This window comes from Mus caroli, unplaced genomic scaffold (assembly GCF_978045245.1).
Source record: "Mus caroli unplaced genomic scaffold, Mus_caroli_1 scaffold_1, whole genome shotgun sequence".
In the NCBI taxonomy this organism is placed as follows: Eukaryota; Metazoa; Chordata; class Mammalia; order Rodentia; family Muridae; genus Mus; species Mus caroli.
In genome coordinates this window covers 171818591-171846348 of record NW_028227256.1, presented here as the reverse complement: position 1 = coordinate 171846348, position 27758 = coordinate 171818591, and the positions used below count along the sequence as shown (strand labels likewise).

Genomic DNA, 27758 nt, shown 5'->3' with positions numbered 1-27758 from the left:
GAAAAACACATGCTCCACTATGTTCATAGCAGACTTATTTATAATAGCCAGAAGTTGGAAAGTACCCAGATGCCCCTCAACAGAGGAATGGATACAAAAATGTGGTACATTTACACAATGGAGTACTACTCAGCTATTAAAAAGAATGAATTTATGAAATTCCTAGGCAAAGTGATGGACCTGGAGGGCATCATCCTGAGTGAGGTAACCCAATCACAAAAGAACTCAAATGATATATACTCACTGATAAGTGAATATTTGCCCAGAAACTTCGAATACCCAAGTTATAAGATACAACGTGTGAAACACATGAAACTCAAGAAGACCAAAGACCAAAGTGTGGATACTTTGCCCCTTCTTAGAATTGGGAACAAAACTTTCATGGAAGGTGTTACAGAGACAAATTTGGAACTGAGACAAAATGATGGACCATCTAGAAACCTCCATAACAAGGGATCCATCCCATAATCAGCCTCCAAACGCTGACACCATTGCATACACTAGCAAGATTTTGCTGAAAGGACCCTAATATAGCTGTCTCTTCTGAAACTATGCCGGGGCTTTGCAAACACAGAAGTGGATGCTCACAGTCAGTTAATGGATGGATCACAGGGCCCCCAATGGAGGAGCTAGAGAAAGTACCCAAGGAGCTAAAGGGATCTGCAACCCTATAGGTGGAATAACAATATGAACTAAACAGTACCCTGGAGCTCTCGTCTCTAGCTGCATATGTATCAAAAGATAGCCTAGTCGGCCATCACTGGAAGGAGAAGTCCATTGGTCATGCAAACTTTATATGCCCCAGTACAGGGGAATGCCAGGGACAAAAAGTCGGACTGGTTGGGTAGGGGAGTAGGGGGGGGAGGGTATGGGGGACTTTTGGGATAGCATTGGTAATGTAAATGAGCAAAATACCTAATAAAAATATTTAAAAAAAACACACACACGTTTACCACATAAGATATTTAAAGCTAACTCTATATGGAAACACAAAATGAAACAGTCTTTTGGTTATTCACACAGAGAGTAACACACAGGCATGTACTGTGTTTGTGTAGCATGTATATTAATGTACTTTTCTTTTAGATATAATGAATTGTACTGTGTTCTGTGAAATGAGTATGTGAAAATACAAAAAGTAATGATGAAACGTGTTTCCTTACCAAAATGAGGCAATTGAAATGCAGTGTGTCCTAAATTTAGTGTGAAAATGTAGTCACAGAAACTCTATTTTGAGAAATATTCTTGTTGCCTGCTAAAGAACACACATTAACCACATAAGGTTCTTAAAGCTAAAGAGAAGAAGAAGAAGAAGAAGAAGAAGAAGAAGAAGAAGAAGAAGAAGAAGAAGAAGAAGAAGAAGAAGAAGAAGAAGAAAAGAGAAAAGAAAAAAGAAAAAGTAAAAAGAAAGCCCTTCTAAACAGAACATCATTAGCTAGCACAGGTACCAAGACCACCAACAATTAATGAATGGGACCGTGGGAAGTTGGAAAGCTTCTGTATGGCAAAGATGGTATCACTCAAACAAAGCAACAGTCTACACACTGCTGGGACAAGATCTTTACCAACTACACTTCTGATAGAGGGCTACTATCCAAAATGCATAAAGAACTCAAAACACTAGGTAATCAAGAAACAAGTAACTCAATTGAAAATTAGGGTACAGATCTGAAAACAGAATTCTCAAAATAGGAAACACAAATGGCCAAGAAGCACTTAAATATTCAAAATCCTTAGCCATCAGGGAAATGCAATTCAAAACTATTGCCATATTTTATCTTTTCTCTTGATTCTTTTTTTTTTAATAAATCATTGTTTTACACTCCGTATTTTATTCTCACCCCCATCCACCCTCTGACTATTCCACATCCCATACCTCCTCCCCATTCCCCTGTCTCCATATGGATGTCCCCCACCCCCCACCATACCTGACCTCTAAACTCCCTGGGGCTTCAAGTCTCTTGAGGGTTAGGTGCATCATCTCTGAATGAACACAGACCTGGAAGTCCTCTATTGAATGTGTCTTGGTTGCTTCATATCAGCTGATGTATGCTGCCTATTTGGTGGTCCAGTGTTTAAGAAATCTTGGGGGTCCAGATTAATTGAGACTGCTGGTTCTCCTACAGGACTGCCCTTCTCCCCTTCCTCTTTCAGCCTTCCCTAATACAACAATGGGGACCAGCTGCTTCTGTCCATTAGTTGGGTGCAAATATCTGAATCTGACTCATTCAAGTGCTTGTTGGGTCTTCTGGAGTGCTGTTCTGCTAGGTCCATTTTTGTGAGTGCTCTATAGCCTCATTAATAGTGTCAAGCTTTCTGGCCTTCCCTTGAGCTGGATCCCACTTTGGACCTGTTGCTGGACCTTCTTATCCTCAGGCTCCTCTCCATTTCCATCCCTGCAGTTCTTTCAGATAGGAACAATTATGGGCCAGAGTTGTGACTGTGGGATGGTAATCCCATTCCTCACTTGATGTACTGTCTTCTTGCTGGAGGTGGACTCAATATGTTCCCTCTGCCTACTGTCTGGCATTTCATCTAAGGTCCCTCACTTTGAGTCCTGAGAATGTCTCACCTCCCAGAACTATGGTGCATTCTGGAGGGTACCCCCAACCTCCTATTTCCCGAAGTTGCCTGTTTCCATTTTTTCTGCTGACCCACACAGCTTCAGTCCTTCTCCCTCATCCAATACCAGATCAGTTCCCCCCCCCCCACTGCCTCAATCCTCCCTCCCTGTCCACCTTCCCTCCCAGGTCCCCAATCCATATTTCATCTTATACCTGTCAGAATGACTAATTCCAGTGAAACAAGTGACAGCTTATGCTATGATGCTGTAGAGGAAGGGAAACAATTATCCATTGCTGGTGGTAGCATATTTTTTTCCAATTTTTTATTAGGTATTTACTCCATTCACATTTCAAATGCTATCCTGAAAGTCCCCTATACCTTCCCCTCACCTGTTCCCCTACCCACCCACTCCCACTTCTTGGCCCTGGTGTTTTCCCTGTACTGGAGCATATAAAGTTTTCAAGACCACGGGGCCTCTTTTCCCAATGATGGCCAACTCTATAGCTTATTTCAGTCTAATTTAAACATTTTTTTAGTGCAATTCACATGTTTTTGCTGTTATATCTGAGAACTCAAGACCATAAAACTGGATCCTTTGCTTTCTCTAGAAAGTTTGTTGATTAGTCTTTTTTCCATTTATTATTTGGTTTTCCCTTGTTTGTTGCTGTTGTTTTGTTTTCTTGAAATATGGTCCAACTGTGTAACTCTATATGCACTGGAACTCACTATGCAGAACAGATTCACAAACGCACAGATCGACCTGTCTCAACCACCCAAAGACCCTGCATGATACAGATAGGCAATACTGGATTATTAGCTTACATCAGATCAAAATATATATTAAGAGAAACTAAAGACCTAAAAAACTTTTTAGTCTCCCAGATTCCACTAACTCTCAGTTTCAAATCTTTTTTCTTTGATAATTATTTTAATATAATGTATGCATACATATATGTGTGGGTGTATGTATGTACATATATAGGAATGGATATTTTGCTTTAAATCCAAAAATGCAATGGCTGATTTCTCCCATGATATTCACTACTATACCCCTGGGCATATCTTGCCAAGCTTATAATGGTTGTGATCTGCATCCTATGATGAATACCAACATCACCTTGTATGTAAGTTTCCCATGACTAAGTCTTTAATTCCTAACCTATCCTTGTTTGCTTAGTTTTGGCCTGAGAAATCTGTATGACATGACAAATTTCCAAATATTTAGCCAATCCATAAAAATCAAGAAGAATGCCTCTTTAGCATTCTCTTGCTTCATCTTCTGCATAAAGTGGATTTAGGAGCTCTGACCTACCAATCCAGTGAGAGAGATTTGTGTGCTGCATACTAAATGATTATGAAATGAAGAGATAATGCAAAGTGAAAACAGGCTGACACATGCTTATTCTTTACACACGTTCTTGTTTATTTGTTTGTTTGATTGTTTTTTGAGCTATGTAACTCCATCAAACCTGGAACTCATTATATAGATTAGGCTAGCTTCAAACTCACAGGAATAGTCCTTTCTCCAGGACTTGGTGCTGAGATAAAGGCATGTACCACAGCATCAGACTTTTGACCCTTTAATTCCTGAGTTAGCTCATTTTCCTACCTATCTGTGACTGGATCAATGGTCTACTCTACTGAGTGCACTACATCCACATGGCATCTAAAATCTACAAAAGAGAAGCCACAGGTGTCTATGGCTTACACCACATCATCTGTGCTTTTATTTAACTTGTTCTTTATTCAACTGTCTTTAGATGTTTCCAATATTAGTCTTTAAACCTTTTCATATATAGCACATATCAAGAGACCTAAAGTTCCTAGGTTTATACAAGATCTAGGAGTCTTTATATTCAGACCCTGAGGAAGAGCTGTGACCTTGAATTATACTTGATGCTGCCCCTTACTACTGGCTCCTGTCACCCACTGCTGTCAAACACAAAAGAGCTCAAAACCTGCCAAGAACCAAATCTTAAAATGCATCTCATATATTCTGGCTCCATGCCACATGATTGTAGTAGTTTAAAAATATTATTCCAGAAACCATCCACTAGTCAACTTGAAAAAACACAATTAGAGAAGTCCTTTTAATCTCTGATTCTTCTAGAAGCTAAGAGATCTTACATGCTTTTCAGGGAATTGAAACCTTTATTAAATAGGCCTCAAGCTGACCTACCTATCCACAAATACTGCAGAAACACTAAGGCACTATTTTCACTTCTGCCATCCAGAAGACAACCAATGCCAGACTGCTGTATTTTTACTTGAGATTGGATTTGTATATTATAGCAACCTTACACTCTGAAATCCACAGCTTGCAGCAGTGAATAAATAAGTCCATCAGAAAGTGCTTTAAAGAAAAGCAATTCCAATTCAGACTATCCTCTTTTTAGTAAAAGCATTCAAATACTAGTGGTAATAGATAGCTTACTAATTGTATTTCTATCACCTCTCAGGTTCCGTAACATGAGAGGGAGGAGGGGATGAATGTCTTACCTCTTTTAAATGAGATGTTATGCATCTTGAATGGTATGTTGACTCCTAGACATCTACCTATAAGTGTGTTAGATAAGAACCTGTCCATGTCTGAACTTGTACCTGTTATGATTTGTCAGAATAACTACTGAGTATAGATGAGTGTCCTTGTGACTGTTTTCCTGGGCAATAAGTCAAAATCTATGAATAATTGGGGGGATGTTTCTCACTGATTAGTCACTGCCAACTCAAGGAAATCACTCAGAGACACTCAGAAGAGCTCATACCGAGAAGAGTATTTAACCAGTGTCATTTCCCTAACAATTTTATAAATTCTTAATTTGCTGTCCATCTGATAGCAAATTCATTTATCTTCCTACTCAAAGAAGACAAGCTCCGTTTCTTGCCTTATTGAACACCTAGGGTCAAGATAAAGAATCACAGAAGAAATTTCCAGCATGGTGAGTCCTGCCCCTGTTCTAAAGAGAGCAGGTGGCTGTGTGGAAGCCAGGATCAGTGTTGGCTCTTCCATGTATGTGTGTTGTTTGTATGTATCCATGATTAGGAATGGTCGCAAGGGATTAGATATAAACTGGCAGGAGGCTTGGCTCAACACGGAAAAGATTGATTCTACCTATCTTAATAGCCATTAATTCCTGTAGATCTTCATCTAGAGACAAGGTATTTGAGATTTCATCAATCCAGGTTGGCATGTGAACTCCTGTTGTCGTTGTGAATGTCTTATTAAGGCAGCCATATTATTAAATTTTCATGGATGCAGCTTCTGCCATGTATAGAATACACGCTCTTGTAATAAACAAGCTGGTCACCTACTTTTTTACCTTCTTTTATCTGTTCCCTGAGCCTTGGGCATAGAATATTATAGATGTGTCAACTAGGGATGGGATCATAGCCTGTTACTCTGTTGATTTTTATCAGATGAGGATTCATGTGATATTTTCACTTGCTTCAAAAAGTAGCTTCTTTGAAGAATGGTGAGAGCTATTCTTATCTGTAGGTTTAAGGATGAATTTTTAGAATGAAATGCAGCTGGCAATTTTACTGGTTTAGGAAATCAAATTGGCCGTTCTCCTTTTCTCTAGGGACCATGACATCACCAGCCAGTATCTGTCTAGATTTTCAGGATTATGTATAAAGTCCTTGCAGTCGAGGGTTTCCTAGGTCCAATTGGAGAGTTGTTGGTTACCTCCAAAATACAAGGGCCACTATGTCCCATTGGGGATATATCTTTCTGTGATGGCGATTGTTGTTGTTCATAGGCTTACAACTAGAAAGGAGTATTAATTGACTTTCTTGTTTGGCAGCTTGCATTCCACTTTTCAATACATTTTAAAGCAAATCCACAACCTCTTCAAATATTGTAACTCCTTGGATATAGATTCCAGCACAAAAATACAAATAAGAGCAACCAGGAGACTATGACTCTTCCTGCAAACAGCAATCTGTAACAGGCTCAGAGAAAAGAAATTTATCTGAAGCATGAGGCAAAGACTTTGAAATAGCAATTTTACATATGCTTGAAAATATGAAAAGGCTTTATAAAGGTTTTGAAAATATATATAATTGAATGACATGATTATAACAATTCAAACATGAAAATAGCATTTTATGAAGATAAGGAATCACTAAGGAAACCCAAACTTAAATAAAACTGGAAATGAAAAAACCTAGGAAGTCAAACATCTCAGATATAGGCTCCTCCAACAGATTATAGACAAGAGGATTTCAGATCTTGAAGACAAGTACAAAAATTAATATCTTAATTAGAGAGAATGTGAAATGCAAAGAAAAACACAAGTAAAAGTTGTAATTGACCAATCTATCTGTGGTCAGTGTCCAATACAATTATACCAGACATTCCATCACAGAAGAGCACTTGTCCTCTGAAATATTGTAGTTACAGAGCAGTACATTATGTGTGTGGGGTGGGGGACATGGATGTGAAGTTGTGAGTAAGACACAAAGGTAGAAAAAAGATCATGAGCAGGAAGGAAGTAGTCGTCAGAGAGGGTAGAAATGGAAAGGGTGGGTGAATAGATGTAATTAGAAAGCAGAAGTCGGGACAATCTTGCATAGAAAAGGAGAACCCAGCAAGAACTGGCAAGCAGGCACAAAGAAGAAGTCATGGAGTGGGGGGCAGAAAAACTGAGAGCAAACTATTATTTAAAACATATTTGCACACTGTAGTTTTTAATCTTTGTTAAGGTATCTGGAATGTAAAGTTATCTGAAGATGTGCTGTCATTCCACGGGAAAAATTAGAGAGCAAAGATATTCTGTGAAAAGAACTAAAGGAAAAAGTGCCAATAATGTCTGTGACTTTGAAAGTAACTATCAAGGTATAAAGGAGAACAATCTTTTTTTTTTTCATTTTAAATAGGAGAACTCAAACAATAAGAATGTATCTACACAAACAGACATGCTGTCCCAGGCAATGTCCAACCTTGACCTTGTGGAGGATCAACCTCAGGCCTCTCCAGGATCTGTAAGTTAACTCAGACCCCTGACAGGAATTCACTACAGTCTCCCAGCCATTTCTCATCAGCTATAATAATTTCCTGTTTCCTTTATGAAATCTTCATAATATAACAACAATGGTCATAATCTTGAAAACTTCCTACTAATTTTTTTCTTTAATGTGTTCCTTCGTTCGCAAGGTGTATATTTGGAAACACTAACTGCATTAGTACCTTATGTTGCATTGTACCATGACATCAGAACTCTGCATGTAGCATATCAGAGTGGAATTTGGAACATGAGATCTTTAAGCATGTCTACTTATTCGTAGTCATAAAGAATGATAACAATAAAATGAAAAACATGCATCAGCCCAAGAAAGTGTAACTTGATTCAATAATTATTTTGCTGAGTGTTAGAAATCCCTAAGTGTGGGCTTTATCCTGTCAGTTTTCTCAGTTTTCTCTGAAATACTTCCTTCAGCCCATGAGAAAACTGACAGGATCAAGGTCTGCTTTTCAGAAGGGAAAATGAAAAGAGGTTTTTGTTCTGACTCTTTTTTTAAAAAATATTTTTATTAGATATTTTCTTCATTTACATTTCAAATGTTATCCCCAAAGCCCCTTACACCCACCCCCGCCCTGCTCCCCAACCCACCCACTCCCACTTCCTGGCCCTTGCTTTCCCCTGTACTGGGGCATATGATCTTCATAAGACCAAGAGCCTCTACTCCCATTGATGGCCGACTAGGCCATCCTCTGCTACATATGCAACTAGAGACACAGCTCTGGGGAATACTGGTTAGTTCATATTGTTGTTCCACCTATAGGGTTGCAGATCCCTTTAGCTCCTTGGGTACTTTCTCTAGCTCCTCCATTGGGGGCCCTGTGTTCCATCCAATAGCTGACTCTGAGCATCCACATCTGTATTTGCCAGGCTCTGGCAAAGCCTAACAAGAGAGAGCTGTATCAGGGTTCTGTCAGCACAATCTTTCAGGTATTCGCAAAAGCCATTATGCAGGATTAAAAAATATATATCATTCTACTTTCCTTTAGAAGCAGAAAAACACAATCATCCAAAAACAGTATCATAAAGACAGAGGGTCCCAAGGAAAAGTACCAGCTTGTAGAATTCTTAATAACCAGCAACTTCCCAGCTGTAAGTGAAATCTTAACTTTTGAAGGACTTGCAGCAATTGCTTCTAGTAGCCTTCAGTCTTCTCAGAAGCGTCTAGAAGCACACTGGGATTTGAAGATATCTCCAGGATTTTCAACATCTCCTTGCCAGAATTTTCCAGTATCTCTAGCCTCAGACTCCAACATTCATCTGAACTCTGTACCTTCCATCCTGTTCAGTGGTGCCCAGACTCCTCATGTACTATTATCAAGAGCATTCAGTAATGTCAGGGTTCCTCTTATGCCTCAGACACAGTGTTCCATTCTTCCAGTGTGCCTCAGATGTCTCCAATAACAGTACCCAGAAGTACCCAGGACCTTCATCTTCCTAAACTGGCAGCATTCAATAGCACAAAGACCCCTCACACTCAAGCAATAGCATTCAGAAATGTCCAAACTACTACAGTACCTTCAGCAACATTGAATAGGGAAGCCCAGCTCCTAAAGATGTCTCCTCCAGCAACAGCATCTAACTATGCTCAGGGTCTTCATACTCTAGCAGCTATTTCCAGAAGCATCACTGTCGCACAGGTACCTCAAACAACAAAATCCAGTAGCATAAAGCATCCATAACGTACTGGACCCTCCAGTATCTTTACCAATAGTACCAAATTATTTCCTGGCTTCTCAGGCACTTCTTTCAGTAACACCCAGCAGTCTTACAACTCCTCAGGTACCTATGTCAGTAGCCACATGCAGAGCCCAGGCTACTCAAATTCATCCAGGAACAGGATCCAATTGTGTCCAGGCTCTTCATGCTCCTCCAACAACAGTGTCCACAAGTGTGTTCATCACTCAGTTGATGCAAGGATCAGTATTCGGTACTGGAAAGGCTCTTCCACTTCCTAAAGTAAAAGCATTCATAAAAGTCCAAGCACCCCGTGTGTCTTCAGCAACAACACCCTGCAGTCTTCTGGCTCCATGTGCAACTTCAACAGCATGAATCACTTAGCAGTGCTTAACAGTGATTGAGATGATCTTCCTGTGCCTGCCTACCTAACCCTTTTGGAAAGGAACTCTATTTTTTTTTTTTAAGAAAACTTTTTTAATTGAAATCTTCAAAATGTTCCGAGATAGAAAACTTGACCAGAGCTTTGAAGGCTTTGGATTCAATTCCCCACATGTATAATACCTTTATCTACCAGGTATAATTTCTATGAATTGGAATCACTAGATTGTGATTTAGGTAAATTTTAAGTAAATATTTAAGTAAATATACATTTCTTCCTTTAGGTAGCTTTTAGTATGCCAACCATTGTTTATATGTTCTCCATTCTATTCAGTGGGATTGTTCCTTATGAGCTGTCTGAACTATATCTTCTCACCCCATGTGTGTTTTATGTAGACACCAAGGAGAGGAACTGTACCAAAGGAGCCTTCTAGGGAAGAAGGTCACCATCAAGGTCCCAAACAAGTGATGGTGTTGAAAGTAACAGAACCATTTACATATGACCTGGAAGAAAAGAAAAGAATGCTTCATGCTACCGTGGCTACTGAAACTGAGTTCTTCAGAGTGAAGGTTTTTGACACAGGTCTAATGAGCAAGTTCATCAAAGGAAAGATCATTGCCATATCACATTATTTTGGGCGCAATGGGTTTCTGGAGATACACAGCTATTCCTCTGTGTCTGATGTGAACAAAAACCCACCAATGGTTGTCTCAGATACACTGAAGCAAAAAGCTAAAGCAACTCCCAAAATTTCTTATCTTTTCTCACAAACAATGGGGACATTTGTGAATGGAATATTTTTAGTAATTAAGGTAAGCCATTGCATTGTTTGTAAAATTTCTTCTGCAATCTCAGATTTTAAGTTTTATTTAGCTCAAGAGGAATTTGCTCAACTTACTTAACACAGGAAATCATTGCCTTCCAAAACAGAAAATGACCAGGCCAGGCTTCCTCACTTTTGGGATTTCTGTAGTCTCTTACCATTCTTCTCCTGGCTCCACTAGGATATTCCTTAGAAAGAGATTCATTAATAACCTTTGGCACTTTCCTGACTAGGAAAATTCATTAATAGCCACTCTAATCCCAGACACTGTTTAGTTTACAGCACATTTATGTTTTAGATTTTATCTCTTTGATAGCTTCCTTACTTGTATTAGGGGCAACTCAGTTGTGAATAAAGAGCCAAACTCCTAGCCTTGATATAGTTTGAAACGAGGAGTAGAAGATACCAAATAGATTATTCTGCCCTAGAATGAAGCCATGTCTAGCAAGCCAGGATTATATCTCTAATGTGTTCTCATTCTCATATGCTTTCTTCTTTTCGCAAGATCTTTTGATAAAGAGAATATTGTCTTAAATAATGAAAGAGGAGTTTAACAGAAAAGCTTAATTTCAGAGTTTATAACTGGACACAGTGAAAGCAGGGAAATTTAAAGAATTCTATAACTTTGGAATCTTTCATTAAGTGCCAATACGCCAATTCATTTGTGTGCTTGTTCAATGTATAATTTTAGAATTCCATGTACATGGATACAGTCATAGCTTTTTAAATGTTATCTATTCTGTCTTTGGCTGCGCAGGCACATTAGATTACACAACAAGTAAAGTCAGTGGGATACGAACTAGCACACCAGAACTAAATGCTGTAGTGACTTAACATTTGTGAGATTTGGAGTAGAGTGAATCGAGGTGTGCACTGAGCAAATGTGAGCCATTTTTAAAGGAGTTGTGTTTGTATGCATGTGGGTGTGCACATGTGTGTACATGGGTGTATATGTGTGTGCGTTATGTACATGTATGTATGCATGTGTGTATGTGTGTGGGCATGTGTTTATATATTTGTGCACATGCGTGTGCATTATATACATGTATGTGTGCATGTGTGTGTGCATGTGTTTATATATTTGTGCATATGTGTGTGCATTATATACATGTATGTGTGCATGTGTGTGCATGTGTGTATATGTCTATGTACACGTGTGTGCATTTTTGTGCATGTGTGTACATATGTGTCTATATATCTGTGTATGTATTTCTTCTGCTATTTCTTTGTTTCTTTTTTGACTGTTAGTTCATTTTGTTTTATTCTTGTTGTTTGTCTTTTTAAATTGCCTGTTTGTTTGTTTTTTTGATCAAGAGAATGATGTAGAGATATCAGGGTGGGTAGGTTAGAATTATCTGAGAGGAGATAGGTGAAGATATACTATGATCAGAATATATTGTATGAAAATAACTTTATTTTCAATACAAGTTAAATTAAGTGAAATATTGTGGGCTTATAATAATGTTCCCCAATGTCACAGTGAAGCACATGTAACCTTTCATCTCAGGCCTCTTGGATGTACCTACAAAACCTGCAATGGAAATCAGACTGTTTTGTTGTTTACTTTTGTTGTGTTTTTTTCCCCTTTTTGATACTTTGTATGAGAACCTTAAGAAATCTCAGCTATTCTGATATCTTACTACTAGTGCTTAGGAAGATACTGTTTTTTCCTGAAGATACCCAGTAGATAAAGACCACAAACAGGTAAAGCTTAAGAGGTGTTTCCAAGGCTGGAGAGATGGTTCAGTCATTAAAGGCTAGACTCACAAATAAAATCCCAGGATGATTTCCAAGAAAAGATGTGTTCACTGGAACAACCTAAACTATTTAGTTTCAGTAATTTTACTTTTTCAGTATTTATTTTATTTTGTCTGTGAGTGTCGAGGAGAATCACAAAGGTCAGAAAACTAGTATTGAGGTTGGAAGGCAAGTTTCAGGAATGAGTTTTCTTCTTCTATTATGAACCCTGATAATTGAGCCCAGGTCATCAGGCTTGACCACAAGCACCCTTACCCACTGAGCCATCTCACTGATATTGTACCCCCAATTCTAAAACTAAGAACCATAGATGCCTTGTCGGGGACCAGTTGATGTTGACATACTTTATTTATCATAGATGTGACAAGCTTTCATGCATTTCGTAGAAGGTTCAATATTAAATTATTTTTTCAGAAAACTGAGAGGAATAACGTCATTTACTATAGAATTGAAGATGATACAGGGAGAATGGAAGTGGTGGTTTATGGACGACTCACCAATGTCAAGTGTGAACCAGGCAGTAAACTTAGACTTGTCTGTTTTGAATTGACTTCCACTGAAGATGGGTGGCAGCTGAGGTCTGTAAGGCACAGTTACATGCAGGTACGTGCCTAGGAAACACCATCCTTCCTGAGAATCATCTCCTTTTTAATACGCTGGTAAAGTGTGGCTGTTGGCTTTACATAGAAAATCCAATAGGTAGAGGAAAAGTTAAGGTCTGCTCATGTAACATATAACCTTCATTCTATCATTTTATAGGGGTTTTTATATCATAATAAGGAAAACAAATTTGGAAAGACACAAATACTGTTATATGTTTAGTTCGTTGATTTAAAAAAAATTATCCCATTTATTAAAGCAGAGAGAATAGTTGACAGGACATGGGAAAATTAAGATGTTCGTTTCAAATTCTGATTATCTGATTTTTCAAATTGGCCAAAGACAAACCAAAAAGAACATCAGGGTCTTCATTTACAACATGCGAATGCTTTCTGTTGCAGAGGATCATGGACAGAAATCATAAGTTCCCAAGGATGGCCTGAGAAAATCAGATGACAAGGTTTTGTAGTAAATCTCCAAACCAATGAGCCTGTGCAAACAATGCACCACACCACTTAGTTATAATATTTATAAGCTGCACAGTGAAGTTGGGCAGATCTACCACTACACTACTCTATTCCCAGTTATGAGATCCCTGGCTACTTGCGGCTTCTTCAGACCACGTGGTTCTGCTCCATCTTCCTTCAACCTCCTTTTTTTCTGTCTCTTCCTTTTCCTCATCTGCCTCTCTCCTTCCTCTCTCCAACCTCTCTAAAACCTCCAGCTCCACCTTTCCCTTCCACTGCCCAATCACAGCCTCTAGCCTTTGTTTGATCAGTTAAAATAGGGAGAAGGTTCATATGAAATCACCCAAGTGAAACCATCCACTCCTTGTCAGGCAGTCTCTCTTGAGGACAGAGAATTAAACTACATCAAACTACAAATAATACCAGGGAAATCCACAACAAGGTGCTAAAATCCCTCTCCTTGTAGTACTTACACAGATCTGTGTGTGATTAATTTTATAATATACAAGCACACACACACACAAACAAACACGCACGCGCACACACACACACACACACACACACACACACACACACACACACACACCACTATTATAATGTGATCAAAAGAAACATAAGCGATGACTTTTTCAGTCACATAGAAATGCTCTTGCACTACAATTATTCTCCATACCATCAGCCATTAGACAAAATTCCAAACTTTTCCCCATGGCAGCTGCACCAGCAAAGCCTTTTCTCCCTCTTCCCAACCTCCCTGTTCAATGAAACTCTACAACTCAGTCCTTACCTCAGGCCTTACAACACTTTCCTTTCCCCTGTACCTCTGTAACACACCCTCCTCTTCCATCTCTGCTGAAGCTGTAGGGGTGACTTGCTAATTTTACAATCCCAAGCAAGGGAACAATGCTGACTCCAAGAACAGAGATGTATTTAAGATCAGAGTGAGAAAAGGGCACATGGCAGTCATGGTGAATAGTCAGCAAGAAAGGTGTGGACCCCATTGAATTCCAAGTGATCTGACTTCATTGTTTTCTTCTTTAAGGTCATCAATGCTAGAAAGTGAAGGAAAGCCACTCAATCCAGACTCAGCCAGGAGATCCTCTCTGGTACCTGGATGATACATCTGAAAACCTGGATGCCAATGATACTGTTTCAGAAGACAAGAGATTCAAGTAGAGAAAATAAATGTGCATATGGCCTGTTGAAATACCAGCCCTATTAAAACCAGCTCTTAATTCTAGGAAATGGTGCTTTCTTATGTTTTTAATACATTTTTCTATTATCTAAATTTCGTATGTTGTCTCTATAAGTTATATAATTGTTGATTTATAAGCTTTATACTTAAAAAACAGACACCTTTTCTGTAAAGCAGTGTGCTTTTGGGGAAATATTTTAACCATTTGAGGGGTGCTTTAAAATAAAAAGTTAGTGACCCTCACATAAAGCTGGAGAATACAGGCTCCAAATGTGATGTGTAAGGACAAAGCATGTTCAAGAACAAATAAGCTGTCTTTTCTGCCCATGAAAGTGAAGGTATTAATAAGATGCAGGAGAAGGTTGAACTCAGCCTTGAGCATAGTTCCAAAACTAATATGCTGAGGACAGGATCAAGTCTTCAACCCTGCTGTGCTGTGTAATGTGACTACATTACAGAATTTAGGTATTGGAAAAAAATTATTCAAAAAAATCCCCCAAAATGAGGTGTTTAAGGTGGGAATACTATATTCAACACTAACGAATCCCATTGTCAATTCCAGAGTCAAATAAAGTCACATGAAACCTTTAGAGGAAAATGAAGGTTTTTGATAAAGGAAAGCAAAGGAATTAAGAAATTGGTATTCCCAGAGAGGCCTTTTTACAGGATTGCTTACTTCTCTCACTGCTGTGAAAACTTACTTGATAAAGTAACTTAAGGAACAATGGGTTTATTTTTGCCCATGGTTGAATGGTAGAGAAGAGTGAGATGGTTGGCCATATACCTGCAGGAAGAAACAGAGATAAGCAGAGATAAGCGAGTTCTACAGTTGACCTCTCTCTCTCTCTCTCTCTCTCTCTCTCTCTCTCTCTCTCTCTCTCTCTCTCTCTCTCCACTTTCTTCAGTTAAGGACCTGTACCTATTCAACGATATCACCCACACTTAAGATGAGTGTTTTAAAATTCCTTAATGCAGTCTAGAAACCCCATCTTACACATAATAAAAGGATTCTCACAAGTGATTCCAGAACCTGTCCTGTTTACCATCAATATTCCCAGTCCCCCAGGGTAATGGTGTGAACTGGAGGTAAGGAGGATTGATGGGGTTTCAACAGAGGAAATACAGGCAGGAAAAGGCAAGAACTAAGGATGAGTACCTCTCTCATCTTGTAAATCCATGTCTTATTCCCCATTCTAATGATACTAGAAATTTGAGCTTAATGGAATGATTGTAATTCATGGTCTCTTTTCATCAAAAAATTAACACTCGAAAACATTTGTGGAATGAACTTCTCTTTGTTTGGTTTTCTTTTCTAATTTGTTTTGGTTTAGCTTTGCTCTTCCTGAATGCCAGGGTTGGACAGACTATGGTTTGGCACCTAGAAACTCCACTTTTCTTCTCCTATAATCACAATGCACTTTCTAGTCAGAGATCATTATCCACATGTACTGTGTACACACAACATTCTACAAACAATACACTTGAAACCTGTTGCCAACATGGCACCCACATACATCAGATTGCAAATATACATGCTGTGAACCTTGACGATGATTACTGTCCTTAGAAATGCCTTCATTAGAACCTTATTAATATTCAAATATGTCACAGAAGCATCTTGATACCATGAAATGTAGGACTGAGAAAGGCAGCCTGGTTCCTGCTTGAGCAAAGGTTAGAAACCCTGGTGACCCTGAAGGGACAGAGGCTTTTAGACACACTCCTGGACACTGGGCTCCTGGCATGAGGCCACAACCCTACATAGATTTGTGGCCATCATTTAACTAAGGGCAGCACCACAGGCACCTCCAAAACTAGAGGACATGACCATAGGTCATGTACAGAAAGGCCTGGAGGTTTAGTCAATTAAGCTTTCCTTCCCAGACACTCCTCCCTGAAAAAGGTATTTAACCTCAGGCCCACCCTAAGAAGTGGGGTATGGTTTTACTCATCCACTTTCTGCCATGACAATAAATGCCTTAAAACCATGAGCTGCCTCTTTTCATCAGCATCTGCTGTGGGAATTAATGGAGAAGGCCTTTGCTTAAAGAGCTGCTGTTTAACCTCCCAGGAAATGGCCTTCTACACTCCCAGTCATGACCACTTACCTAAGCCAGCTGCTGCTGAGCCAAGGACTCTATCCCTGCAGGATCCAGCTGGAGCTCTCCCCTCTTTTCCCCCTCAGCCCAGGGCTAGATCCAGCCTGTGGGCTACAACTCCATTCTCAGCTTTTCCACAGCTCCCAGCAGTGCCTGGGTGCCCAAGAGCCTGAGAACTTGAGGACCCAGGCCTCCTTGCAGGCCCACCCCTCTCCCTACTCCCCCACTCTCATCCATCTCTGTCTTTCCCTAGGACAGCAGACTGCACTTCCCCACTTGCAGAGTGGTGTCCCTTGATTCCCTGCCAAGAGATGGCATATGCTAAGCACAGTCAAAACTTCCCAAGTCTCACTCCCCTCCTCCCTCTCAGTGGCCTGAACCCTGTGAAGGACTGGACATGGGACCATTAACCTTATGTGAAAGATGGCCTGATCCACCTGAGACTAGTTTGAGTAACTGTACATCCAGACAAATTGTGTCTTTAAAGTGAACTTTTACGATGGATATCCTGTTTACCACCTCCTTCCTATGTACACTTGTGTGTGTGTAATCAACGTAAAGTGCTCTGTGGAAAGGCACATGCAGGAGGAAGAAATGCCTACCTAATCTAAGCCCATATGTTTAAATAAAGACTCACCTGTGTTATATCCCTACAACAAAACAACTTGAACTCCATGAAAGAAAATCCAATAAAAAGCTGTAGCCCATGAATACCTTTACTTATATGGCCCACAATTGTTCCTCACAATATTGCTTTCTGATCTGAACTGTCATTTTGCTTTGAATAAAATTTTACTGCTTCTATAAAAATCTATGTGAGTCTTCACTCGAAATCTTTGAATAAAAGGGCAAGATTTAGGAAACCCCTGGCTTAGCCACTGACCACACCATATTCACAAAAAAGATACAGAAAGAAAGAAAAAACATCATTGAATACCAAAGATTGGGTCTTTGATTTCTAGGCTTCCAGAACTGTGAGTAATGCATTTATTCTCCTTATATAATGGTCTATCTGTAGTGTTATGATAGAACACAAAACAAAGACAGAATGAAAGTGTCTTTTCCATGGTAGTCTGACACAGAGACTTGAATCTTACATAATCCTAATATATATATATATATATATATACACATACATACATACATATATTACAAATGCTATGCAATGAAGACAAGAATGGCAGTGCCAAATCTAGCTATATACATATATACATTGTGGGACAATATTCCTGGGGAGATAAGAATAAATGTCTACTTATCCCAGACCAAAGTTCAGATACAATCAAAGTCCAATTTGATGAAACATTGGGATACATTTTTATTATAGTTCTTATAAGAATATTGATGAGGCATTAATTATGGAGCAGAAATGAGCCAAAGTCAGCAATGTCACTAGTCCACCCCAAAATGAGTGACAGCTCACAACAGCTAGAAACCTGGAGTACCCTTCACAGCCTGCAGACAGTCCAATGCATTAGAGAGTGACCTCCTTGGGAAGTTCACTGGCTCTGAGCCTTTTCCAGACAGCTTGGTTCATCTGTACATTTCCAGGTGTATTTAGCTGATTCCTATGAACACGCTTGACAGCCTATACAGTATACATTTCTGTGGGAGAGAGGACACTATTACATCTTGTTTCAGGGACTCTTTGAAGTCTCTAAGTATTCACTTCTTACTTTAATGATCTTCCAGGCAGTATGGGAGGTTTCACCCATTCTTAGAATACCCTGCTATTCTGCATACTTTTTAACATCCTGTGTCTTAACAAGCTTTCCTCTAAGGTGAAAGATTTTGATCTGGGCGGAAACGTATACAACAGTCCCTCTGATGTTTACATAAGGACTCAACTTCTCTCCTGCCTGAAGTTTTGCCATTAAAATTGCAGAGAAAGACCAGTGACATTGTTATCAGATTCTTCCATGACTTTTGGGCAAAAGAAAAGGTAGAATGCCCGGCACAATGATGGCATGATTGTTAGGTGGGAACAGTGGGAACCAACTGTTTTCAGTTAGGACTTGAGGCTTGTTACACAGGAGAAGATTCATATGTAGCATTATACACCTTGTCAATACCTAAAACCTATAGGTCAGTAGGTCCTAGAGAGAAAACATATAATGTATTGTCAGGTTTCCTTTAAAATATTCATATTTCTATCCACAGATTAGTGCTACTCTCAGCCTTGATCAGAGAAGCTGCTTTTTACAGTGAGTTCCTATTAATTTCAATGACTCAGAACTAGGAACAGGCTTTGTGACTGCACTTTGGCTTTTGGAATTTGGGATGATACAGGAGCAATGAAAGTGGTGATATCTGGACACCACTCAGTGTCAACAGTCAGATTGGTAGTACAATTAGACTTGTCTGCTTTGAATTGACCTCAAATGCAGCTGAGAGGTTTCTGAGAGCTACGAGGTACAGTTACATGGAGGTATGTGCTTCAGGGAAATAATAGTCTTCCCAAAATTAGTTTCATTTAATACTCTACCAAAACTAGGCTGATGGAGTTGTGTAAAAAATTCAACAGGTGGCATGAAAATTCAGTTTTGCTCCATTAAAGAGAACACCCTCCAAATATTTACTATGATCTGGGACCTTAACCAGCAATAGAGAGATAGGAATTATTTCCATTTCATAGATGTAGCTACAAATGCACAGGAATAGTCACTGACAAAGACAGTGAGTAGTGGAACTGAGATCCACCTAGGCTTCCTGCCACTGCATACAGATTGTTAGACAAGATGAATACACAGATCAGTGATGGAGGTTATAGATCACATGATTGTGGAGCAATAGAGGTAAAGTATACTACAAATTAAGATAAACAAATGGAGAGGTCAAGATAAATTAGACGTGACATGAAACACAGATGTAGAACATTTAAAAGAGGAAGAGAGTCAGTGTCAACATAGTTTATGACATACATAATTATCAAGGGACTCTTGTAAAATAACTATGTTAAAATATAAAATGGCTTTAGCAGAATGTATACCCCAGATACAGAAGTCCAACTACAAGTGCTGCTGCATTTTGACACAGGTACATACACATTAATTGTTCTGTTTTCAAGATCCTTCAATGCAAGAATCCCTGAGCTTCCAATCAACCTAATAACTTAGTGCAGTAGAGAACCAAGGCTTCATGTAGTTTTGCTTAGGTTTTTGTTTGTTTGTTTGTTTGTTTGTTTTGCTTGTTGTTTGTTTTTCTTTAAAGTTTTATTTATTTATTCATTTATTTATTTAATGTATATTAGTTCACTGTTACTGTCTTCAGATATACCAGAAAAGGGCATCAGATCACATTACAGATGGTTGTGACCACCATGTGGTTGCTGAGAACTGATCTCAGGACCTCTGGAAGAGCAGTCAGTGCTCATAATCACTGAGCCATCTCTCCAGCCATGTTTTGTTGTTGGTGTTCCAGTTTCTTAGTTTGTTTGGTTTTAGTTGTTTTGTGGCTCTTTTTGTATTCTAAACAATGTTTCAAAGAAAATATATCAATTCTTTTAAATTTTTGTTATAATACACCTCACCATATCTGGGAAATAATCTACCCAAGTAAACTCAAGTTGATCAAGAATATCCATCTCTTCAAGGACCATATAGACAGAAAGGGGTGGCTCAAAATAAGGCAATACAATGAAGGAGATGAAGCAGAGATGATCAACAGCCTTTGAGAAGGCAATAGGTCATATATGGCTCTTGAGTGGAATAGGCAAGGATGGGTGACTGGAGAAATGTAAGCAGTGCTTTATCTCAGTTGCTTGGATCTTATTGAATCCCTCCCTGTTTCTTTCAAGGTCACCAAGGCCAAGGAAAAAAAGAACCATTGCCCATTCAAGCACAAAATATGAAGAAGAAAGTGACTACCCAAAAGATCAATTCAATGCTTTTAATGTAGAGATGCCAAACTATCATTTCGATATAACAGCTTTAGTAGTACATCCAATCATTTAATAGTTTTCATACCTAATTTTTGATTTTATATTCTCATTTGCAAAATTACTTATTTTTCTGGTTTTCTATGAAATTAACACTTCATTTAATTTCACTGTTGTAAAATTAATAAACATGTTTCTTTAATGGGACATCCTTATAAATTGCTGTGTGTCATTTATTTAATTCATGAGTGAAATGCAAATTCATCAGGGGAATGCAAATCAAAACGACCCTGAGATTCCACCTCTCACCAATTAGAATGTCTAAGTTCAAAAATTCAGATGACAGCAGATGCTGCTGAGAATGTGGAGAAAGAGGAACACCCATCCATTGCTGGTGGGATTGCAAGCTCTGGAAATCAATCAGGTGGTTCCCCAGAAAATTGGACCTGAGGAGCCAGCTATACCTCTACTGGGTATGGACCCAGAAGATGCTCTAACATGTAATAAGGGTTGCAGAGATGGCTCAGTGTTTAAGAGCACTGACTGCTCTTCCAGAGAACTTTAGTTAAAGTCTCATCTATCACATGGTGGTTCACAACCATCTATAATGGGGATCCGATGCCTTCTTCTGGTGTGTCTGAAGACAGAGACAATGTGCCCACATATATGAAATACATAAATAAATCTAATAAAAAAAACTCCTATAAAAAGCAGAAAGCTCTTTGTTTAAAAAAAATAAGGACACATGCTCCACTATGTTCATGGCAGTCATATTTATAATAACCAGAGGCTGGAAAGACCGCAGTTGTCCCTCAACAGAGGAATGGATACAGAAAATGTGGTTCATTTACACAATGGAGTACTACTCAGCTATTAAAATATGAATTGTGAAATTCTTAGACAAATGGATGGAACTTGAAATTATCATCCTGAGTGAAGTAACACAAGCACAAAAGAACACACACGGCATGCACTCACTGATAAGTGGATATTAGCCCCAAACCTTGGAATACACAAGATAATATTCACAGACCACATAAAGCTCAAGAAGAAGGAAGACCAAAGTGTGGATGCTTTGGTCCCTCTTAGAATGGTGAACAAAATACTCAGGAGGAAATATGGCGACAAAGTGTGGAGCAGAGACTGAAGGAAAGGCCATCCAGAGACTGTCCTACCTCGAGATCCAACCCACATACAGTCACCAAACCCAGACACTATTGAGGATGCTGGGAAGTTCTTGCTGACAGGAGCCTGATATGGTGTATTCTGAAATGCTCTAGCAGAGCCTGACAAATACAGAGACAGATGCCCAGATGCTCTCAGCCAACCATTGGACTGAGCACAGGGTCTCCAGGGGATGAGTTGGAGAATGGAATGAAGGAGCTGAGGGGGCCCACAGCCCCATGGGTGGGGGGAGCAACAGTGTTAACTGTCCAGACCCCTGAAGCTCGCGGGGACTGGACCACCCACCAAAGAGTACACATAGAATGATTCATGGCTCTTGCAGTGTATGTGGCAGAGGATGGCCTTGTTGGACATCAGTGGGAGGAGCAGTGCTTGATCCTGTGGGGGTTTGATGCCTCAGTGTAAATGTGCTAGGTAGGAGAGAGTGTGTGGGTGGGGGAGCACCCTCATAGAGGCAGAGTGAGAGGGAATGGAATGGGGCTTTCTGGAGGGGAGACCGAAAGAATATATCCAATAAAAGAAAAAAAAAGTAGGAAATTACAGAGGGTGGCAGCGATCAGGATGTCGTGAATAAATAAACAAATTAATGAGGAGAAAAGGAGGAAAATATTTTTGCCAACTATCATGGGGAAAAAAAGTGGGCTGAAGATCTGACAAAGAATGCTAAAAAGAGGAATTTCAAAAGGCAGAGAAGCACTTAAATATTCAAAGTCCTTAGCCATCAGGAAATGAGAATCAACCCCATTTCCTTATTTCACCTTGTACCTGTTCAAATGAGTAATTTCAGTAAAACAAGAGACAGCTCATTCTAGGAGGGTGTGGAATGAGCGAAACAGTTATCCATTGCTCTGGGAATGCAAACTTGTATAGCTTGTTACAGTCTCCTTTAAACATTTTCAAAGCAATTCGCTCATTTAATTGTTTGTTTATTTATTTATTTTTGCTGTTATATCTGAGAAATCTTTTCCAGACTCAAGACCATAAAACTGTATCCTTTCTCTAGAAAGTTTGTTGATTACTCCTTTTCCTTTTCCTTGTGTTATTTGGTTTTCCCTTTTTCTTGGATTTTGTTTGGTTTTCTTTGTTTTGGTTTTGTTTTCTTGAGACAGGATCTCACTGTGTAACTCTGTATGCACTGGAACTCACTATGTGTAACATGAGAGGGAGGTGGGGATGAGTGACTTGCCTTGCTTCAATGAGATGTTATGTAACTTTAATGGAATGTAGACTTCTAGTCATCTACCTGTAAGTCTGTTAGGTAATAAGATGTCCATGTCTGAACTTGTACCTGTCATGATTTCTCAGAATAACTACTGAGTATGGCTAAGTGTCCTTGTGACTGTTTTCCTGGCCAATAAGACAAAATAACTGTGAATAATAGGGGGGTAGTTCTTACGGATTAGTCACTGCCAACTCAAGGAGATCACTCAGAGATACTCAGAAGAGCTCATACCGAGAAGAGTATTTAACCAGTGTCATTTTCTTACCATTTTTATAAATTCTTAATTTGCTGTGCATCTGATAACACCTTCATTTATCTTCCTTCTCAAAGCAGACACGCTCTAGGAACTGGATCAGGAATCACTGAAGAAGTTTCCAGCTTGGTGAGTCCTGCCCCTGTTCTATAGAGAACAGGTGGCTCTGTGAAAGCCACAAGAATGCCAGGATCAGTGTTGGTTCTTCTATGTAGAGTAGAAGAGCAGGGCTGGTTCCAGTAGTTCTCACTGCAGTGAACTCTTCACTCAAAATGATAGGCTTTTTATTGTATTGCTCTATTGTTGAGTCCAGAGCAAAAAGAAATTAATTTTGACTCTTGCAGATTGTAAAAATAAACATTCTCTATATAATTCTAAACAGGTAGAAAAATAGAAGCCTGATTATTCTGTTTGAAGAGTGTATAGGAAACCTGGTGGTTGTGCCGAGTGACTGGCTGAAAGAAAAGGAAGAGACATGAGCTCTTGTGAAATGATATTGAGAGAATAGCATGGTGGGTTTAAAACCGTGTTATCTAGTATTACTTCCATGTCAAATAGCATGTGCAGTGATGAACATGTGCTGGAGATAATTTCTCAGATTCATTAACACGTGCTGTCTAAATGATTTTATGTGGATAGTTTACGTTCTCCTTCACTCTCTTCTACATCACATAATCGATCAGTGTTTGACCCACCATGAGGTGTTACAACATTTTGAAAATTTATTGCTTTGATAGTTCTTGCTTGTTTACATTTTGTGATGTTAAAATGGAAGAGACAAAAGGAAGATTTAATCAGAAATTCATTTTTTAGAGTATTTTAAAGGCTGTAGATAAAAACCTGTAGATGATCACACATGCATATGGAACGTTTTCTATATTTGTACATGAGGAAGTGCCTGTGAATATGAACGAAACATAGTTTATAATATTGTTTATAGAGCCATGAAGGACAAAAGGCTTTAGGAAAATATGATGCAACACTACTATTCAAAACATTCATTACTAAATATGCTATAATATGAAAACATGTTATTTCGTGTTATTTAATAATAGTTTTTAATCTTAAGTAATTGAACAAACACACATTTATTTCCTTTAGATATTGTACAAAGTAGCTTATTTTTATTTTTTCCACAGACTAAGGAATCCACCCACAGCCACATGAACCGGGTTCCTGAGTGGGAGGCTAGAGCTGTATGGGAGTAAATGGCGGGCAAAATAATGAGACCAAGACAATATACTGATCAAGGCCCAAAGTTTACTCAAGAGTCTGAACTTATGAAGGGGGAAGGTCCATCCCAACCACACTAGGCTCTTGATGCTTTGTAGCCAGCTTGTTAGCACTTGGTCTGCCAGGCTGTTAGCACTTGGTCACCAGGCTGTTAGCTAATCTCAGGAATGTCTCAGGAAGACAGGTTCAGCCTCTCACCTGGTAGCAGGTAGATGTGTCTTGGAGAAGAGTGCAATGGCAGACCTATCTAGGTAGGAAGACTCCACCCTAGGTGATCTCTTTCACAGTGGCAGAACAGGTCTGAGCCAGCCTGCTCAAGGATGGGGGAGGCTACGTTTTGTTAACACTGTCTTAAATAAAAATTGACAGTAGTTGTTACTTGACTGGCTGGGTCATTCATGAACAAGCTGATAACATTTTTCATGCTTCTGTTCATCTCACTTCACTTTATATGTTTTTCTTACATATATATATTAGTTATCATTATGTCCTCTCTCATTTGTCCCTGAATAATGTCAAAATATTTTCTTTTTCTTTTGTCTGTGATCAGGACTTTAAATTTCGGAGTAAACAAATAATTTAATTAATACATTAAAACTTTAATGCAATGTACTTTATACTTTTTTGAGGATGATATATATGAGTTCTGTATATCCATTATTTCTATCCCTTAACTGCTCTTGTGTCCCCCTCATTCCCTCTTCAATTCATGACTTCTTTAAATTTTAATGTGTGCGTGTGTGTATGTATGTGTGTTGTTTGTATGTATCTATGATTAGGGATGACCACTTGGGATTTGATATAACCTGGCAGGGGGCTTGGCTCAACACTTAAAGATTGATACTACATTTCTTACTAACTATTAATTCCTGGAGCTCTTCATCTGGAGACAAGATGTTTGAGATTTCCACCAACTAGATTGTCATGTGTACTACTGTTGTCATTATGAATGTCTTATTAAGGCAGCCATATTATCCAGTTTTCATGTATGCAACTGTCTGCCATATAGAAGACACTCTTTTGCAAGAAATAACCTGGCCATCTGGCTTTCACATTCTTTCTTCTTTCTTTATGTTCCTGAGCCTTGTGTGCAGGATTTGTATTATAGATGTATCAATTACGAACGGGCACATAGTGAGTTGTCCTATTGAATTTTATCAGTTGTGGATTTATGTAATATTTTCATTTGCTGCCAAAGTAGAAGGATAAAAGTCACTCTTATCTCTAGGCATAAGGATGGGTATTTAGAATGAAATGAAGCTGGCAATTACACTAGTTTAGGAAATCAAATTAGTCGATCTCCTTTCCTTTCAGGAGCATGACCTCATGAGCCATTAGTTGTCTAGGTTTTCAGTACTATGCATAAATTTCTTCCAATTGAGGGTTTCTTAGGTACAATAGAACAGTTGTTAGCTACCTCTAAAATACAAGGGCCACTATTCCCCATTGGGGATATCTTTCTCTGATGGCCATTATTGTTACTCATAGGCTTACAGCTGGCAAGGAGTATTAATTGCCTTTCTCCTTTGTCAGCTTGCATTCCACTTTTCCATACATTAGAGAGATAATCCACAAATTCTTCAAATATTGTAACTCCAGGTATATAGATTGCAGCACAAAAATACCAGTAAGGACAACTAGAAGACTATGATTCTTCCTGCACACAGCAATATGAACAGGCCCAGAAAAAAGAAATAACAATTTTTAGTATGATTGAAGATATGAAAAAAAATTTATATAGGCCTTGAAAATACATAGAATTGGATGACATAATAAAAGCAATTCAAAGAGGAAAGTATAATTTAACAAAGATATGAAATCACTAAGAAAACCCAAACTTAAATAAAACTGGAAATGAAAAAAAAATCTTCGGAAGTCAAACATCTCAGATGTAGGCTCTTTCAACAGATTAAAAGACATAGAAGAGAGGATTTCAGATTATATTGACAATTTGAAAAATAATATCCTTTTTAATTTTATTTTATTTGTAATTCATTTTTTACACTTCATATGCCAATTCCTTCCCCTCCCCATTCACCCTCTGACTGTTCCACATCCCATACCTCCTCCCCACCACACCCTGTCTCCACATGGATGCCCCCATCCCCCACCCCACCTGACCTCTAAACTCCCTAGGGCCTCCAGTCTCTTGAGGGTTAGGTGCATCACTCTCAATGAACATAGACCTGGAAGTCCTCTACTGTATGTGTGTTGGGGGCCTCATATCAGCTGGTGTATGCTGTCTGTTTGGTGGTCCAGTGTTTGAAAGATCTAGGAGGTCCAGATTAACTAAGACTGCTGGTCCTCCTATAGGATTGCCCTTCTCCTCAGCTTCTTTCAGCCTTCCCTATTTCAACAACAGGGATCAGCTGCTTCTGTCTGTTGGTTGGGTGGGTCCAAATATCTGCATCTGACTCTTTCAGTGGCTTGTTGGGTCTTTCGGAGGGCAGTCATGATAGATCCCTTTTTGTGAGTGCTCCATAGCCTCAGTAACAGTGTCAGGTCTTGGGACCTCCCATTGACCTGGATACCACATTCGGCCTGTCGCTGGACCTTCTTTTCCACAGGCTCCTCTCCATTTCCATCCCTGTAATTCTTTCAGACAGAGATAATTATGGGTCAGAGGTGTGACTGAGGGATGGCAATCCCATTCCTCACTTGATGTCCTGTCTTCCTGCTGGAGCTGGACTCTATATGTTCCTTCTCCCTACTTTGGGCATTTCATCAAAGGTCCCTCCCTGTGAGTCCTGGGAGTCTCTCACCTCCCATATCTCTCGTATACTCTGGGAGGTCCCCCAATCTCCTATTTCCTGAGGATGCCTGTTTACATTTTTTCTGCAGGCCCTTAGGGCTTCAGTCCTTTTCCCTCACCCAATACCAGATCAGGTCCTCCCCTCATCCACTTTCCCTCCCAAGTCCCTCCCTCCCCACTTATGATTGCTTTCTTCTCTGTCCCAAGTGAGACTGAGTTGTCCTCACTTGAACATTTCTGCTTGTTGAACCTTTTGAATTCTGTGAACTGTATCTTGTTTGTTCTGTATGGTTTTTTTTTTGTCTAATATCCACTTATTAGTGAGGACATACATGTCCTTTTGTGTCTGAGTTACCTCACTTGGGATGATATTTTCTAGTTCCATCCATTTGCCTGCAAAAGTCAGGATGTCCTCGTTTTTAATAACTGAGTATATACAGTGGGATACTACTCAGCTATTAAAATATTATCTAAATCAGAGAGAATGTTAAATGCAAAGACAAACACAACTAGAAGTTGTAATTGAAAAAGCTATCTGTAGTAAATGTCCAATACAATTATAACACACATTCCATCCCAGAAGAGCACTTACTTTCTGAACTAATGTAGTTACAGAGCAGTGTATTATGTGTGTGGGGTAGAGAACAGA

General features: G+C 39.1%; 1 protein-coding gene and 1 pseudogene across 1 annotated transcript in view; both read left to right on the top strand.

The window, feature by feature from the left end:
• The window catches only part of LOC110298025 (interferon-activable protein 205-A-like), a 34024-nt gene extending 19668 nt beyond the window's left edge, over window positions 1-14356 (top strand). The window contains 3 exon segments of the mRNA XM_021167072.3: window positions 10041-10457; window positions 12641-12829; window positions 14336-14356. Of these exon segments, the coding sequence (XP_021022731.1) occupies window positions 10041-10457; window positions 12641-12829; window positions 14336-14356 (627 nt within the window).
• On the top strand, window positions 6999-9638 carry LOC147006277 (uncharacterized; annotated as a pseudogene).
• Window positions 14357-27758: the final 13402 nt, after the last annotated feature.